Source organism: Alexandromys fortis, unplaced genomic scaffold (genome assembly GCF_014885135.2).
Source record: "Alexandromys fortis isolate MF-2015 unplaced genomic scaffold, M_Fortis_MF-2015_v1.1 scaffold_57, whole genome shotgun sequence".
Classification (NCBI taxonomy): domain Eukaryota; kingdom Metazoa; phylum Chordata; class Mammalia; order Rodentia; family Cricetidae; genus Alexandromys; species Alexandromys fortis.
Genome location: NW_026067941.1, coordinates 5,989,589 through 6,008,450, shown reverse-complemented (window position 1 = coordinate 6,008,450; position 18,862 = coordinate 5,989,589). Strand labels below are relative to the sequence as shown.

General features: G+C 40.0%; 1 protein-coding gene and 1 long non-coding RNA gene across 2 annotated transcripts in view; both read right to left on the bottom strand.

The window, feature by feature from the left end:
• Positions 1-5,901: 5,901 nt before the first annotated feature.
• Positions 5,902-18,862, bottom strand: part of LOC126505265 (uncharacterized) — a 420,992-nt gene continuing 408,031 nt past the window's right edge. Inside the window, exon 2 of the long non-coding RNA XR_007592840.1 lies at positions 5,902-7,723. This is a non-coding gene — a long non-coding RNA (uncharacterized lncRNA). The remainder of the gene's footprint in view (positions 7,724-18,862) is intronic.
• The window catches only part of Akr1d1 (aldo-keto reductase family 1 member D1), a 36,148-nt gene continuing 27,496 nt past the window's right edge, over positions 10,211-18,862 (bottom strand). Inside the window, exons 5-9 of the mRNA XM_050148042.1 lie at positions 18,349-18,471; positions 18,122-18,231; positions 17,232-17,397; positions 14,012-14,094; positions 10,211-11,711 (exon numbers count right to left, since the gene is read on the bottom strand). Of these exons, the coding sequence (XP_050003999.1) occupies positions 11,669-11,711; positions 14,012-14,094; positions 17,232-17,397; positions 18,122-18,231; positions 18,349-18,471 (525 nt within the window). The 3' untranslated portion in view covers positions 10,211-11,668. The remainder of the gene's footprint in view (positions 11,712-14,011; positions 14,095-17,231; positions 17,398-18,121; positions 18,232-18,348; positions 18,472-18,862) is intronic.

Genomic DNA, 18,862 nt, shown 5'->3' with positions numbered 1-18,862 from the left:
ACCCACACTGGAGCACTGGACTGAGCTCCCAAGGTCCCAATGAGGAGCAGATGGAGGGAGAACACGAGCAAGGATGTCAGGACCACGAGGGGTGCACCCACCCACTGAGACAGTGGGGCTGATCTATTGGGAGCTCACCAAGGCCAGCTGGACTGTGACTGAAAAAGCATGGGATAAAACCGGACTCTCTGATCATGGCAAACAATGAGGACTGATGAGAAGCCAAGGACAATGGCACGGGGTTTTGATCCTACTTCATGTTCCGGCTTGGTGGGAGCCTAGCCAGTTTGGATGTTCACCTTCCTAGACATGGACGGAGGGGGGAGGACCTTGACATCTTTTTGGAAAATCACTTGGCTGTATATCTGAGCACCTCATATCTGTGTCCTCTGTTCTGTTTGACCAATCTATGCATCCATTTTTTTTTTTTTGCGTTAGTACATGCTGATTTGTTACTATGGCTTTGTAGTATAATTTGAAGGTATCATTGGGACCAGATAAACTGTTGAATAATAAAGAAAGAGACAAAAGACAGAAGATAGAATTGGAAGGGCTCTCAGTGAATACTGCAGTGGCCTCGAATTTATTTCTCATACCGTGTTTATACCCAAAGGAAAAAAGGGAGGGCAAAAGACTTCCCTATGATGGTTCAAGGAAAAAATAAGTGTAATCACCTCCTTAATCCTCAAAACATCTAGTAACCATGCCTTTTTGCCAAGCATCCTGTTATTTGGCCTTGAGGAGCAAGACATTTAAGTCCATGTCTTTTGGCCAAACATTCTGTTAATGGCCTTGAGGATCAAGAACAAATTTGAACTCTCTGACTTTAAGGTAAGTGGAATAGAGTCATTGTGGGCTCCCACAAGGTATGGTGATACTTCCAATACTATTCATTGTGTGCGTGTGTGTATGTACGTGCAGGTGTGTGTGTGTGTAAGAATACATAGGCACATGTGCACGTGTATGTGTTTGTATGTGTATGTAGGCCAGACTTTGACATCAGGTATCTTCCTGTGGGCCATTGTGAGTATACCTGTACAAAAAAAAAAAAAAAAAAAAAAAAAAACACAGATAATGGTATAGCATACGTTTCTAAGAGAATGAAACAGTTTTTTGCTTATTATAATATAAAACATATTACAGGTATACCAAACAATCCTACAGGTCAGGCAGTTATAGAAAGATCAAATTAAACTATGAAGGATATGTTAAACAAACAGAAAGGGATGAAAAATATCCCCAGAAATAGATTGCATAATGCTTCATTAATCTTGAATTGTCTTAACACTAATGAGAAAGGAACAACAGCAGCAGAGAGACAGTGGATAATAGAAAAAACATCTGAATTAAATCGGCTGGTATATTTCAAGGATGTGTTGACCTCACAATGGAAACCAGGAGATGTGCTACACTGGGAAAAGGGTTACTCTTGTTTTCACAGGAGAAGAAACGTTATGGATACTATCAAAATTAATAAAGATTTGGTTTGAAAAATAGAAATCTCTCAAGAAAGAGAAATGACAGCTGATCCACAGAGGTAACAACCATACAGGTGGTAAGGAAACCTCATAAGGGTTGGGGCAGGGTTCTGTTCTTGTCTTTGCAAGAAAGTACTCATTCAAAAAGTCAAGAGACCCTGGACATCAGGATGCCTAAAGAGGAAAAGATAATTATCCAGATAGGATCACCAAGCAAAGAGAATTATGACTTATGAGGATAGGTCATCTGAGGGTAAGAATCTCTGAACATAAACCAGAATAATAGTCATGACTCACTTAAAAATCAAAGCTGCCTTTGGAGTTGGACAATAGCTCTGTCCTTCTTTAAATCCAAGCATGTCATTAAAAGAAAAATTCAGGGTTTCTGTCTCATGTCATTTTTTAGTTTCACAGGATCCTATAGGAAGAACATCACTCCCATGAGAGCTGAAAGTAATTCTAGAAGATGACGTCCCTCTCGCAACAAAGTTTGTCCTCAGGGTTAGGGACATTAATTAGGGGTTCATTATAATTGATATAGCATTGTGGGTTGGAGTGGAAATTATGTAGTCTCAGGGATCACTTTTTTAAAAAAAAATAAGAGGGAAATTGGATGGGATGATAGATTACTGTGAATTTACAATAATAATAATAATAGTGAGTAATAGAGTAAATACTTGTGAGCTATTATTTATAGGCAATTTACATTGATATAGATTCTTGTATATTGATACAAATTCAAATTATATTGAATATGTTCCTACAATATTTGTACACCTAGGCAAAGTTATTTCATCATATTATATGCTTGCATGCTTCTACCTCTGCTTAAGACATTTTGTATATTGATGCAATTTTAGGATATATTTATTATATTGCATTACACATTTCAAACTCTGAACAAGATAATTATACATTGTTTTATTGTTCTCATTTGTTGCACAGTTGTTTAAAGATTGTTTAATATTATAATATGAAGTCTTAGTCTTTAACCTATATAGGTATTAAGAATTATAGGTCAATAGTCATCCATTTTTGTTATACTTATAGTTAGACTAATCAGGTTCTTCAGATCGAGATTGTATTATACATAGATAGGTAATCTTCAACCACTTCAAAGAGCTATAGAATATGGCATTTAATAATTTAGGGTTCTGTTTATGTGAGACACAATTGCTCCTGGCAACCAATCTATTCCTGAGAGAATGTTGAGCACTGAAGACACTCCACTTGGGGTTTATTATCTTCTTGGCAAAACTGGCCTTTGGGCAAGGAACTGCCCATGCCTTGACCACTGACAAAATGCATGGTATCCAGACTATACAAGCAGGATACAAGAAAAAAGACTGTCAAATCTTTCCAAGACAGAGTAAGACAGTTTTGAAAAATTCTTGCCTCTGAAAACGTTCTGTCCATTACTCTAGGCCTTAGCTAAAGTTGGTTGCTCCAATGTTGCAAATAGGACTTTGGGTGTTTGTCCAGGTAGCCAGTTGTCTCTGTCATTTGTTGCACATTTTGGAAGTTCTTTGATTGTACTTCCCGCTCACTCAAGTAATATTATTTCCCTTCTTGGGTCTTCGATGGGGTTGAAGACTAGATAGTTGTAGTTACTTTCCTCTCATGACTTAGCCAAGTTATTTATAATACAAGATTTAGACTCCTTAGGATAGGATAATTATTGAAACATTTATCCCATGTTTCTTGCTTGATACTGTTTATGCTGGTTGTAATTCTAATTTTTATACTTGATATTTGTTCTTATTGTATATAACTTTGTATTAGGCTTAGAACTCTCTTATTTAAACAAAAGGGGGAGGTGCTGTAGGAAATCCTTCAGTAGGTAGCCTTGAAGTTGCCCGCCCACTTGGGTGTGGCCTCATACTGTAAATACTGATGTAAAGCATGTGCTTCCTCTCTCTCTCTTCCCGATGCTGGATTTGGTTGCTGTTCCCAGTTTGAGCAGAGAACTGTGATCTGTGAGCGTACCTACCCCTAAATAAATAACCCTTTATTATACTCAGTTCTGAGCTAGTGTGGAATTTCTTTTTAGCATCCATCTTCATCCTCCCTAGTAGTTCTCTATTTTCTAAGACAAAGTCTCTACACATGGAGTTCACAGGTTCAGGTCAGCAGACTGGCCTGTGAGCTCCAGAGATTGGCCTCTTCCACCTCTCCAGCACTGGCATTTTTACATGGGGGATGGGGATCTGAACTCAGGTCCTCATGCTTGCACAGCAAGCACTTTAGACCCCAGCCGCCTCCCTAGGACCTCTCTGCTTCCCAGCATTACTCCTTTGGCTTAGGACTATGTTGGTTATCAGAGTTCTTCGGTGCTGTTTTTCTAGCTCTCTTTTTTACTCCTTGTTGGAAACAAGGACTCTCTAATTTGCTGTGGAATTGTTACAGAATAGTTAAAGCAACATTGGTGTTTCACTGATAAAATCATGGAAAAGACAACAATATCTGATTCCCGAGTATTAAAACATTTTAATTTACACCAATAGTCATCTTGTTAGGATTGTAATATAAACCCTTTCCTGTGTTTGCTTGTTCTGTCACTGGTTTCTTTGCTTTCCTCAGGCCAATGTTAGGAGGATAATAATGCTTATGCAAGACGAAGTCATAATGGACTGGTTCTTTTGTAGCTCCACAGACCTCTTTAGTGATAGATCTCCTTGTTTCTGGCTATGGTCATTGCCTCCCTTTCTTTCCCTCTGTAATTGCATGCTTGCAGGGAACACTGCAATCAGCTTCCCTTTGTTGTTGTTTTTCTCCTTCTGTCCTGTGATTCTTTTTTTTAAGGTTTATTTATTATGTGCATAGTATTCTGTATGCATGCCAGAAAAGGGCACCAGATCTCATTAGAAATGATTGTGAGCCACCATGTGGCTGCTGGTAATTGAACTCAGGACCTTTGGAAGAGCAGCCAGTGTTCTTAACCCCTGAGCTATCTCTCCAATCCCTATCTAGTGGTTCTTTAAATTTACCCCAGTGTTTTGTTTGTCTATCAGATTTAGTACTTTTTTTCTCCAGGTATTCTATTCTCTTACTTGTATTTTAGGTATATTGGTGTGAGCTGCCATGTGGATGTTGGAAATTGAACCCAGTCTTCTGAAAGAGCAACCAGTGACCTTAACCACTGAGTCATCTCTTCAGCTCCCAGATGGAGTATTCTCATTGATTAGAAGGGAGGAATTTTTACCCTGCAGAACAAAACAAATGAATACCAGTACCCCTCAGAGCTGTGTGTGTGTGTGTGTGTGTGTGTGTGTGTGGTGGAACAAATGGTTTTGAATACAGCTCTTTAATAAATTATCTGTTCTCCAGCAATGCCTTCCCCTTCTCTTGCTTTCAGGACATTGTCTCATGTAGCACCGACTAGTTTAAAACTCAGTTTATAGCTAAAAGCAACCTTCCTGATCCTCCTGCCTCTACCTCCCAAGTGCTCAGATTATAGTTGTGTGTGATCATTGTTATAATTTTAGAAAAGTGGCAGGGGAGAGAAAGACACCATGCAACAGAGCTCAGGTAGAGAGGTTTTTTTTTTTTTTTTTTTTTTTTAATGGGGGGAAGTGAATAGGAAAGAGAAGGGAGAGGAGAAGGGAGACCAGCCTCTGGATACAGGAAGAGCAGAAGACAAGGGAAGGGGAGAGAGAGAGAAAGAGAGGGAGAGAGAGAGAGAGAGAGAGAGAGAGAGAGAGAGAGAGAGAGAGAGATATGGGAGGTGGGCAGGGTCCTTTTAAAAGGGAATGTAGTGAATGTGCACAGCAGATGCCTTTAGTGGCTGCAGCTGAGGATGTATCCTGTCAGAACCCCAAGATCAGACCAGTACAGGTGCCTGAATGCTCACAATCATGTCTTGTTCTATGCAGTTCTGAGATCCAACCTGGGGCTTTATGCATGCTAGGCAACCAACCAATCCTACAATCCAGCTCCCTAACAGTGCTTATAGTTGACCTTAAGGCAGGAGCATGTCTAATCGTGCCCTTATATTTGTAGCAGTGATTCCTGTGTGCATTTTAGATTACAGTTTTCTTTCATTTCTTTGCCAATTCAGTTCCTTCTTTTAGTCCTTGAAGTTCCGAATGGCAGCCCTCCTTTTTTCAATTCAAGAGGTGACATAGATTTGACTTTCTTAATTTGCATAGTTATTCCAAGGAATCTGTGTGTGGGGGTGAGGGGAGTAGATGTTCATCTAAATGTCCTCCCTGTCCCCATCTTTTGATATCACCCTGCTAGTCACCACAGTAATTTGCTCTTAATGTGCTAAGGAAACACTTTATAATTTTTTCTTCTTGCATTTACCATTTTTATTGGGATTTATTTATCCATTTGCTCTAAACTCAAATTCTAATGTGTGAAACCCATTGTCTTAGTTAAGAGTTTCTGTTGCTGTGAAGAGACACCACAACCATAGCAACTCTTACAAAGGAAAACATTTAATTGGGCAGGGCTGGCTTACAGTTTCAGAAGTTTAGTTCACTGTCTTCATGGTGGCATGCAGGTGGACATGGTGCTGGAGAAGGAGCTGAGAGTTCTACATCTTGATCTGCAGGCAGCAGAAGCAACTGTCTATCACACTGGGCATGCATGGCTTCAGCGTATATGAGACCTCAAAACCCACCTGCACAGTGACACACTCCCTCCGACAAGACCACACCCACTCCAACAAAGCTGTGCCTCAGAGAAGCCCCACTCCCTAAGGGCCAGCACTCAAACACAGGAGTCTATGGGAACTGTAGCTATTCAAACCACCACACCCACCATTAGTTTAATAACCTGAGAAAAGATAGAAGGCACGAAGAGGCATGGATGAACAATAAGGGATGTTAGTTTTCTTTTGTTTGTTTGCTTGTTTCTTTTGTCAAAGTTGTTTAGTCTGACAAGTGCTCATTTTTCTTGAACTTCCTCTATCCCCTGTGACCTGATTAACCAATCCCCTCAGATGTGAAATTGTGCTCCCATCAAAGGGATGAGATGAAGTCACCTCCTACATCAGTGATTAAAAAAAAAAGACTATATAGGTTGAGTGTGCTACTCAATAGCCAGATTTAGGTCATAGCACACCTTTTTTGCAGAAAAGGAATTGTCTTCCTTTCACTTTGTGTGTTCCTTTGTGCTATACACTGATATTATTCTCTTCCAGAAGGGTGGGATGTTTACATTAAGCACGGTGGCAATGAGCCTCAGTGGACCGACGTTCACTTACACACAATTAGCTGAAACCACGGCACGGCAATGAGTGCATTTTAACATCCATTAAGAGCTTGTGTTAGCAAAGCGTTACAGCCTCTGCCTGACTGGCATTTGGGGCTGGGTAATTGTTGTAAGAACTGATAACTGGAAGGTATTTAGCAATACTTTTGCCTCTGCCTCCTCATTCCATTTATATGTGGCCCCAGCCCCAGTTGTGACAAGCAGTCACAGACACTGCCAAATGTCTTCTGGAGGAGGCTGGGAAACAACTGCTGCTAGTTAAAACCAGAGTAGTAAAGGAATTAAATCGCTCAGTGTGGCTTCTCCAGTCTCAGAGGTAAAAACCGATAACACATGACAATACGTCCACTATATCCAGCTCAAGACTTTAGGACATACTTCAAATTGTCCCGATCTCACATTAAGAAGACTAATCCATGTTGTTATCTGAACTCAGCATGACTATGAACTCAGGAAGATAAAACTTTCATATTGGAAATTAAAATAAAATGGCTTGCAAATAGCTATTAAATATTTACTACTTTATTTATTTTTATTATGTGTATGTGTGTATATGTCTGTGTAAGTTTATGCCATTTGTGTAGATATGCCTGAGGAAGCTGGAAGAGGGCACTGGATCTACAAGAATGGGAGTTACAGGTAGTCGTGAGCTATCTGATGTGGGTGTGATCTGGAAGAGCAATAAGTGCTCCCAGCCTGTGAGCCATCTCCCTAGCCATCAATAAACATTTATTAATCAAAAATTAATTAAAATAGGAGTTAGGGAAATGCCTAGAAAGAAAACTAAACACTGCATTTGTAAAATCTTAATCACAACAGTACTTAGAAAAATTCACTGTGTGCAGTGTCTATATCACTAAGCAAGAAAGAAAACCAAACTAAAAACATTGGTCAAAGGGGTACTTAACCTAAGAAGTGAGGATAGTGTTGATAAGCAAAGAAAAACAGGGAAAATATGAGAATAAGAAAATTAAGTAGGAATGAATGGAAATGCAGAACAGGTTATATATTTTTCTTTTCTTCTTCTTCTTCTTCTTCTTCTTCTTCTTCTTCTTCTTCTTCTTCTTCTTCTTCTTCTTCTTCTTCTTCTTCTTCTTCTTCTTCTTCTTTGTAAATTTATTCTAGGTGAAACCCAGAAAGAAAACAAGAAGGAACAAAGAACTTGATTAACTGCAAATCAATTGATAGCAAACTGTAAGATTAAGAATAGAAGGGAAAAAAGGCTATGGGGTAGGAAAATTAGCAGCCATTAAGGAGTAACAATGGAAGTGCTGAAGTCAGATCTTTGTTGTGTTCAGTGAGGCAGCCCAAGGAGCCAGCCAAGCACACAAAACATATGCGTTGCATAAATTAGCAAATACACATTTCCTATACCATAAAATAGTAGTATATTGTGAGAAAAACATGAATTTGCAAAATTGGTCTTTGACGAAAAAGGAAATATACAGACTCTCAATACACAGAGACAAAATTCTGAGGCAAACATCCATAACATGTTTTTACATTTATTATTATTACTTTACTTATTTATTTTTTGTGAATATGTATCTTTGTATGTGCATGCTTATATTTGTATTTGTCGGAGGTCAGAGGTCATTGTGAAGTACCATTCCTATTCCCCAGTCCTCCACCTCAATTTTGAGGCAGGATCTCTCACTGAATCTGGAACTTAATAATTCAGCTAGATTAGTGGCTGGCCACCAGCCCTAGGGATTCACTTGGTTTTGCTTCCCCATTAGCAGGATTTGTTCTGCAGGTTCATAGTGCTGTGGTAATGGAAATTGAATTCCAGTCCTCATGCTTACCTGACAAGCACTTTACTAACTGAGCCATTTCCTCAGTCTTAAAAATGCTCATCTCTTGATCTCAAGGTCCTGTAAGGTATGATGGTTTGAAAGAAAATCACCCCTAAATGGAATGGCACTATTAGGAGGTGTGGCCTTTTTGAAGTAAGTGTGGTCTTTTAAGGAGACAGGTCCAATAAGGATAGAAGAAAGGGGCTATGGAACCTGCCTCCTCAACTAAGGAAAGCCACTAAGTCAGGCATGTCTCAGGAGTATTGTAATAGTTTAAGTAAAAATGCTGCAGGTTCCCTGAGGGGCACAGCAGCACAAATGCTGCAGGTCCCTGAGCAGTGGCAGGTGGTGACAGGCAGTGGGTAGTGGGTCCCAAGACCACACTGTATGTTCCCAAAGTGGTGGCAGTCAGCAGGCAGTGGGTCCAGAGAACAGTCAGTCCCAGGCAGGGATGGCTGCAGCAGGCCATGAGTTCTAGGCAGGGAGCTGCGTGGTGGGTGAGAGACCTTGACTGGGCAGACAGTCCCACAAGGAGAGATGGATGGTCATGCCATGAGACCATGCTGCAGGTCTCCGAAGATGACTGGTCCTGGGAAAGGAACCATGGGCAGGTGAGAGACAGAGTCATGGATAGGCACACCATGCAGAGTGAGGTTGGATATTTATTTAGTGGATTACGGAAGAGAAAGGGGAGAAAAGCAGAGAGAGAGAGAGAGAGAGAGAGAGAGAGAGAGAGAGAGAGAGAGAGAGAGAGAGAAGGGGGAAGGGGAGAAGTGGGAAGAAGGAAGATACCAAAAACTGCCTCTTCGAGAGAGAGATGGAAAAGAAGGACTCAGGTTGGAAGCTGAAGATCTGCTTGCCTCGGCAGACAGGGGAGGGAAGTGGGCGTAGCTTGTCTCTTAAAGGAACAAAGCAGACCATTACAGGCATCCCTCAATGAAGGCCTAGAGAGGCCATTGTATAAAGCTGTGAAGTTGAAGTTTAGATTTCTTGGAGACCCCAAGATGCTGCAGATGCCAGAGCTGTGGGACATCTGCCAAGGAAAGCTGCTAACAGGGAGTGGAACCAACCCAAGAGAAAGCAGTGTGTTGCTGTCAACAAAGTTGAAAGGAGCTGGAGATCTGAAGAGTGTCAGACATGGAGATGCAGAGTCTGGAGTTTGCCAACTGGTTTTCAGTTTTGCTTTGGTCCAGTGTTTCCTCACTATACTCCCTTCCCTGTGTTTTGGAATGTTAATGTATATCCTGTGCCTTTATGTGCTGGAAGTACATAATCTGCTTTTTGATTTTGATTTTACAGTGGATTACAGTTACGAGATCATCACATGAATCTCAGAAGAGACTGAATTTTAGACTTTTAAGTAAGTTTGAGACTATTAAATGAGACTACAGGGGACTTTCGAAGTTGGACTGAATGCACTTTTTTTGCATTATTATATGCCTACAAGACTTTGGAAAGGGAATGGAATCTGACAGTTTGACAGGTGTAGGCTTCTATTGTTTTTTTCCAGTAAAATTTCACAGATATTGCTTAATTGCCCCTTGTAATCATGTATGACAATTTATCTATAGTACTGCCAACCAGGAAAATCCACCCAAGCTTTGAGTCTTGGTCTGATTAGCCACTTAGGCACAGTAAAAACTCAACCTCAGGCCCTTTTCAGTTTACTTGGATGAAGATGATTCCTCCAACCTTAGAAACAGAACAGAGATCATGTAGTAGAGCAAATCATCATACTTTATTAATTATTGTAGATAAAATATTTTCCACAGAACAGCATTGTTGACATTAACATTGAAAAAAGTGGTTCATGAAATCACATTTTTAACTCATAATTTGTCAAAAATGTTTTTCTTTGGGCAATTTAATTTTATCTATTGTTATTGGAAGAATATGATATTTGAAGAATTCTACCCATTGAAAGTGATCTAATATAAACAAATATGTTATATTTTTCTAGTTAAATTAAAAATAGGTACAGTTGTAATTATTTAATTTGCTTCTCAAAAATTTACATATAATAAAATTATTCATGTTCTTTTAGAACTTGCAACTTCATCAAAATTCAGAGAGCTACCCCAATATATTCTTAAGCCCTTGTAAAAGTAGTTTTTAAAAACCGTATCTTCTAATATTTCTCAACTCCTCCTTTAAAACTTCATTCATTTAAAATCACCATCTCTAGGCCATTTAATGACAAAAAGCTCGATTTGTATCTGTTGGTTGTTTCTAGCCACCTTACATAATGATTTTCTTGATGAGTATGGGCAAGAATGATTTAGAGTACAGTATGCCTTTCCAGTCATGTGGTGGCTCAGGCCCTTAAAAATGTAATAGAGACCAGGGGTTCAGAATTAAAGTCCAGTATTGGATGCACAGCATGTCTGTGGGCAACTTGGACTACATGGAACCTAGTCTCAACTCTCCATAACCCTGAGCTAGAAAGAATTTAAGAAAGAATCAGTACTTTCTATCCTTCAAGCATAGGAAAAGCTGATTGGGCATACTAGGTGGGAACAAAGGAGAAAACAAAATCATTATGGCTTTGCTGATCATTCCCATTCCTGCCCTCACCGGGGTCTCCAACATGCCAGGTAAGCACTCCAGTAGAGCCCAACAGCCCTCGCCCAACCTGCTATATGTTTTTTCTTTAAGACTTTTCTAGACTTCTGGTTCTCTCTCTACTCAAGGTGCATTAATCATTATTTGCATGTGGATTTCTATCTTGGGTGTGTCATCTTGTAACCAATAACCCAAACAAGGTCAAGATCATGGTCAGCACCTGGAATCATGCCAGATTCAAACTTCTTTGTTGTCCTGCTAAAGGCTAAGCAATGCAGACTTCCTATGATAGTTTCATATTCATGAGTCAGACTTTGCTCTTATATGCCACTTTTGGAGTAAAGTTTAATGTTCTCCATCAAAACCTAGAAGACATTGATCTAAAAATATTAGAAAAGCATTTTCAAAGAACTATTCAGGCAGATTTAAATCTTTTTTTCTTCTTCATCAGAGCCTTTTTGAGTTCATACTACACAAAAGTTAAGCATGGTGTGTTTTATTCAGCTTCATCTGAGGATAGCCAGACCCCATTTATTTCCATATTTGGAGAGGAAGATTACCCAGCTCAAGATCCTGAATGAAGGGAAAAAAACTGTTTTGAAGAACTGTCCGTGTTCAGTATTCATCAGAAAATGGGTATTCAGGATGGTTCTTCCACCTGCCAAGACAATCCCCCAAGAGGAAGACAATTTACTCTAATGGTGGAACAGCTGGGTTGCCAACATCCTTTGAGAGGGTCATTCTCTTCCCCCTTCTGTTTCTAGTCCTTTACCTTTTGTTCCCTGTGTTTCCTTCTCATCTCCTAAGGCAGCACCTTACCATGATGTGAACACACACCCAACAGGCCAGGAAAGGTTAGTTGCAGCTACATTATTTCACCAGAACAAAGCAAGATGAGAGTCTTGTCTGCCTGCACTTAAATTCTGTTACTATTTATAATAATGATGATGGACCTATCTCATACTGTTTGTAATAATGAACATGATGATGATGATGATAATGATGATGATGATGATGACCCTACCTCTTAAATAACAAAGGCGAGAATACCTATAATAGTCAGGAGTGCCGTGTATTTCTGTAATGGAACATAATCAAGATTTAGCTCTCTGCAGCTACCACGAAAATATAAAACAAACAGGGCTCTTCAATATCAGAGGTCAACAAAATAGCATCAGGGAAAAATCATAGCCCAGGACCTTTCAAAGACACATTTTTAAAAAGTTAATGGAGCTTAACCTTGTATCACTTTGTTGATTTTCTAATTGTTTTTCTGCCAAAATGAGTCATATTCCCCCTAGTATTGCTGAAACTGGTATTAACTATTTCAAATGTGAATCAAACAATGCTGTTAGTAAAAGAAAATCAATAGGATGGTAGATTCAGTCCATATTATTATCTCTTCTGAACTTAATGATATTTTTTAAGTAGACTAACATATCTTCAAGAGTTATTGATTAACTTATAGCTTAGTTTCCAGCAAACTGCCATGTGTATTTGTGTTTTCTTACTGTGTTTTGAGGCTGGGTGGTATCTTTATAGACTAAGCAGTGTTCTCCCTTGGAAATTCACATTAAGGAGTTGTTTTATCACAGCCATTCAAAAAATCAATACCAGGCCATCCAGGATACTTTCTGACTTATGAAAAGTAGCGAGATCAATTGTGTTCCAACTCTATGCATTATCTTAATGGGTGCTAAGGAGAAGATCAAATAAAGAAAGTGATGGCCAATATGATTTGAGAAATCAGAAAGAGTAAATGGGAAACGATGAGTAACCAAAAAAATGTGTGCATACATATACACATTTGACTATCTGTGTGTAAACCACACCAGTTTTAGTTTAAAAGACCTACAATGTTTAGGTAACAGAGGGTTACTTTGGTGTCTTGGCTGAGCTTGACAACATCGTTACATGGTGTGCAAAAGTCTCATAGATAAGGTAGCTGATAGACATAGCTTAGATAGCTAGCTCATTTTTAAAAGATTTATTTTATAATTTTTTTATGTGTACAGGTGTTTTCACTTCGTCTATGCCTGTGTACCGTGTGTATACCTAGTTCCAGAAGAGGGTATCAGAATCCTGAGAAATGGAGTCACAGATGATTATAAGCCACTATGTGGATGCTGGGAATTGAGCCCAGGTCCTCTGGAAGAGCAACCAGTACTCTTAGCCACTGAGCCATATCTCCAGCTCCTATTTGTTTATGCATTTATTTTTGAAGACAGGGTCTTCAGTATGTAGCCCTGGCTGGCCTGGAGCTCATTAGGTAGCCCTAGCTAGCCTTGAACTCACAGAGATCCCCATGTCTCCTGAGGGCTGGAATTTAAGGTATGTGCCATCACACTCAGCTTATTTATTTAGTTTTATTTATGTGTATGTGTGTATGTGTAAGTTTATGTGCAGCATATGCACGTAGGTACCTTTGCAGGCCAGGAGAGGGATTTGGATCCCTTGGAACTGAAGTTATTGGTGATTATGAGCTGTGTGCTAAGGGTGCTGAGAACTGAACCAGGTCCTCAGAAGAGCAGCAGTGTTGCTAACCACTGAGCCATATTTCCAGTCCCAAAGCCCTAAATTTTACAGACAACAAAGTATTTGACTAAAACTTCAGGCTTGTGCTCACGACCTGATATTCCTTCTACACTATAGGAGCAGGCCTCTTCCAGAATTTTTTAAAAATAAATTTGCTCTAATTTGCGTATAGCTTTGATTTTTCGTCAGAAGTAAACAATATTCTTTCAGAATTTGTGTTTTGGCTGTAACAGGTGTAGCATAAAGGGTTAACTCTCCTTGTCTCCACATCGTGCCTTAGCTAAGACCCAGGTATGTCTACTATTCAGAAAACACTGCTTATCCCTCACTTTGGTGATCTATGGGCTTGGGTAAGGGGGCACAGGAGCCTTCTTGGTTATCACGTGACAAGCACTACCTGAGTAGTGGTCCCGGGACACTTACATGAGCAGCTCCACAAAGCGGACATTTTTATTCAAGGCTTCAATGTCCTTCATTTCTTCTTCAGTGAGAGAAAAGTCAAAGATCTGAAACAGCAGAAAGAGAAGACAGGACATTGTGATGATGGGTCAAGCTGGGAACCAGGGAGTGAAGACAGTGAGGGTGCCCCTCAGGTGGGGCTCTCTGTAGGAGAACCAGCACCTCTGAAATTGTGCATGTGGGGTACAGCAGAGCCGAGGATAGGGGGACAGCTTGGCCTTCTGCTCTGACCATTGTCTTGGAGGCAGCTCTGCTTGGGATCACTCAGACTTACTGAACAGTGTGCATTTAAAACACCTATTGTTCCGTGTGTGAAGAATTCTTATTTTTTCACATAAAATATTGGATGCTATTATTCTAGACTATTGCCATCTCACATACTGAAAAAGTATTTCCTAGTCTTTAAATCTGCTTATTCTTTTAGTAATAATAATAATTTTTTGAGACATGGTCTTGCTTTGCAGCTCAAGCTGGTTAGGGACTTGCTAGGTCTCTCAGGCTGGTCTCTGCCTCACAATCCTCCTGCTTCAGCCTCCTGAGTGTGGGGATCACGAGTGTCTTCCATTATTTCAGCTTCTCTCATCATTTTAAACAGTTCTTTTCAGTTTCTGTTGCAATCATTTCCTTTCTCTATTTACCACACTTATTCATCTAGTGTGTGTATGCATATGTGTCGGTACACGTGTGTCAAGGCTCACATGTGGAGGTCAGAAGATAACTTGCAGGAATTGGTTTTCTCCTTCCACCATGTGGCCTCTGGGGACTGGACTTAGGTTGTTAGTCATTATTTATTTCTTTATGTATTTATTTCTTTATTTTGGTTAACACAGGGTTTCTCAATGAAGCCCTGGCTGTCCTCAGAGATTCACTTGTCTTTTTTTGTTTGTTTGTTGTTTGGTTTTTTTTTTTTTTTGAGACAGTTTCTTTATGTAGTCTTGGCTAACCTGGAACTCACACTGTAGACAGTGAACTGGCCTTGAACCCAGAGTTCCACCTGCCTCTGACTCCCAAGTGCTGGGACTAAAGATGTGTACCACCACTGCCTGGCATTTTTTTCCTAGATTGCATACTTTGCTTATATTCTCATTTTATAATTATTCTATATTAGCATTTAATATTTTATTTTCACTTTAATTTTTAATATTTAATCTGTTTAAAACTTGTAATTTTTAATCATGTGAGTAGTATGTAAATCTATGCTCTGTAAATAGGTACTTAAGATAATGGCCATGTATGGGATGAGAAGGGGGCGGTTTCTCTTCACTCACTACCCGACTTCAGTTATCTTTCCAGGTACTAAACGTGTTAGGATAAAGTGCAGCATCACTACCTTCCTTATATACTACTGGTCCTTGCGATCTGTTCTATGGACGTATAGAGGTTACCTCATACTTACTCATCTACTTGTTACAGACTATATTAAATACACTTACTTAATTGCTCCTCCATGGATCATTTCCAAGTATTCTTTTCAGAGAACTCCTTTCTTTGATTATTTATTATCCAGATATTGAAGGAACTAAAGGATTGAGTTACAGGGTGTTGGAGAGATGGTTCAGTGGTTTTTAGAGCACTTGTTGCTCTTGCAGAGGATCCAGGTTCTAGTCCCAGTTCCCACATGGTGGCTCACAAGCACCCATAATTCCAATTCTAGGGGATATGACAGCCTCTTCTGGCCTCTGCAGGTACCGGCATGTAGATAGTGCACATAAATACAAACAAACATACATACATACATACATGCAGGCAGGCAAAAAAAAAAAAACCAAACCCTGATACATGTAAATAGGATAAAAAAATCTACAAAAAAAATTTAAAAGTTGGATTACGAAAACCCAGTCCCAACAAACTATTAGCTCAAAAGGAGTCCTTCCACAGATTTTCTCTGTTCACAACAGACCAGTCTCTACTCCATGGCTCTGCCATGGATCCTAGTGACAGATGCAAGCAGGCTTGTAAGGACACAGATTTCATGACATCAATAATGAGAGACGATCTGAAGATTTATTTTAATTGTGGGCACAACATTTCCCAAATAAGGACAAGGACAAGTTTAAAATTCTACAACGGCATACACACACACACGTATATGCATACCCACACCCATACACACATATGGAAAGCACAGCCAAGATTAAAATTCCCCTTCAGATGAAATTTATTCTCTTTAAAATCATTCTATAAAAGTCTCTATGAAATATAGGATTCTGGGCTGTACGTGACATAAATTCATTAAATATCTCTTAAAAAGCCAGCACTGATTCTGTTTCTTCCAGGATTTGGTGCGTGTAGGCAACTGGAACTTACATTTTACTGTGGATCAAACAAGTCCATGTATTTTTATAAATTTTGGTTTTTAACTTTAAGATAAACTTCAAAATTCTCCCTTCCTATGTTGCTTCTAACAATTTTCCTTGTTCAATGTGGTCTTTTTTTTTTTAATTTCATGGCACAAACTATCTTATGTGAATGGAGACGTCATACTATGAAATTAAATTCTTAACTGCCAGGTAATCGTGTCTATAATCTCAGAATTTATAAGGTGAAAGTAAAAGAATCAAGAGTTCAAAGTCATCCTTAGGTAGATAGAGGTTTGAGGTCAGCATGGACTGCAGGTGACCCTATCAAAAACAGAAACCGACAAATCAAACTCTTGCCATTGTTCTCAAAGCCTACATGTCAGAGGTTCCCATCAGAGTAAATGTTCCCAGAAGGAGAGAATGCCAACAAGAAGAAATGGGTCTGAAATCTCTAACCCACAAGGACGGAGAACGAAGTACTGAAGTTACTCATGCAAAAGTCCCCCGTGACCCAGAGAAAAGCTGCCTCATACAGTCTACAGGGGATAATCCCAGTTTTAATGGGTCTAAGGTAATAGGGGCAGTGAGCTGAGAGCAGATTTCCCTTTTAAGAGGCTGATGGAAAACAAAAAGAGAGCACTGGAAATGGCCAGAGAAAATGAGTCTACATTGGCTTTAAGTTTCCAACATCAGAAGTCTGTCTGTTGATGGGAGTTAGACAGACAGAGGAGTGTTTGATGTGATGGACACTTAGAAGGGGGGAATGTGAGACAGATGACATGAAGGAGCTACTAGATGTAGGTCATCACAGTTTCCAAGAACATTCTCCAGGAACGAGAGCACAAACTGCCATCTTCCCTCATTTCCAAAGGTCATTCTCTTACCTGAAAGTTTTCTATGATCCTTTTGAGATTAAAGCTTTTGGGAATGACAACCACTCCTCGCTGGATGTTGAAACGTAACCCAATTTGAGCTGCTGTCTTGTTGTGCTTTTTCCCCAGTGAGTTTAAAAGCTCGTCATTTAACAAGGATGGGGATGATACATTCACCCTTGGGGGAAGAAAACAGACAAGAGGCTAGAGTTCATCAGTCACTCTACTGTTGTCCCCAGTAACTTGGTCACTGCCAGGACACTCAAGTCACCCATAGTGAATTATGGAATGAAGCGTAGTATTTAGCATGAGAAGATCAGGAAAGGCAGGTGAGCTGATGCAGAGGACAAATAATATACACATATATATGTCTATACATACATGTGTGTGCATGCACGTGCCTACACACACACACACACACACACACACCAAGCTCTCTTCATAATGTGGATGTGGGATCAAGAATTTTACAGGAAGCTTGGTCTGAAGCAGACACAGAGGGAAAGGCAAAAAAGACGGAAGTAGAAGAAAGTAGCTCAACTCTTGCTATCAGGGTAGACATTTTCCTAAAGCTCCTTGGATTCCCTCAAAGGTATTGCCACTGTGTACTGAATTCAACAGCTTACAAGTTCTCAGAACACAGTCATGAAGACTCTGTCTAACGACACTTCACCTGAGTTTCTTACAGATCAGGCAGCAACAGGAAACACCATACGTTTAATACGGTCAACGGGTAACCTTTCAGTGAGGAAGATATGGTGAGTTTTCATGATCTTGGCTTGAAAAGGCCATTTCTTGAAGATCCCACAGCCAGAATCCTTCTGCTTAGCTAATTCCCTCTGGTTGTGTGTCCTATCCACATAGAAGGGAAGACTTCTTGAAGAGAATACAGCATTACTTACCACATTGGGTTCCGGCAGGTCCCCAAAGGGCTGTGTGCGACAACAACAATGTCATGCTGCTGGCAAAATTTCAAGAGTTTTGGTTGGGTGAAATAGGGGTGGCACTCCACCTGTGCGGTTCCATTATAGAGCAGAGAACAAAATTAAAGCCTATAATCAAATGTAGTTATTAAAAATTCTACTGGGTGCCTCTCCACACACAGTGAGAGCCAGCCGCTCTGTTGTACCTGGTTGGTGACTGGCTTGTACTTGAGTCCTGGCTTGTTCAAGATGACCTCCAGCTGCCTGCGGTTAAAATTAGATACCCCAAGGGATTTCACCAAGCCAGCATCCTTGCAAGCTTCCAGGGCCTGTAGGGTGATGGCAACAGTCAACAAAGGCGCTCTCAGGAAGGGAGAAGGAATGTGCACAGTGCACACCTATCACTCTCAAAGAGATACATATAAACACTCAAGCAAAGACAATGTATTTTGACAACTTCTAATATATGCACATGCTAGTGAAATAATTTACCCTGCACATTTCTAAACACCTTCAGTGGAATGCCAATAGATGTGTTACATCTGGCTATACAAGACAAGAAAAACAGTAACAACCCGATTTATGGCATCTGTTAATTCCTGTGGTGTCACTTTACCACCAGGCTGTATTCATGCTAGCTGAGTGATATCCCTGACTGTGGAACTAGAAAGAGATTTGCAAAGTCAGAGTTTACAAGCTGGTGTGAGCTGGTTTCAGCAC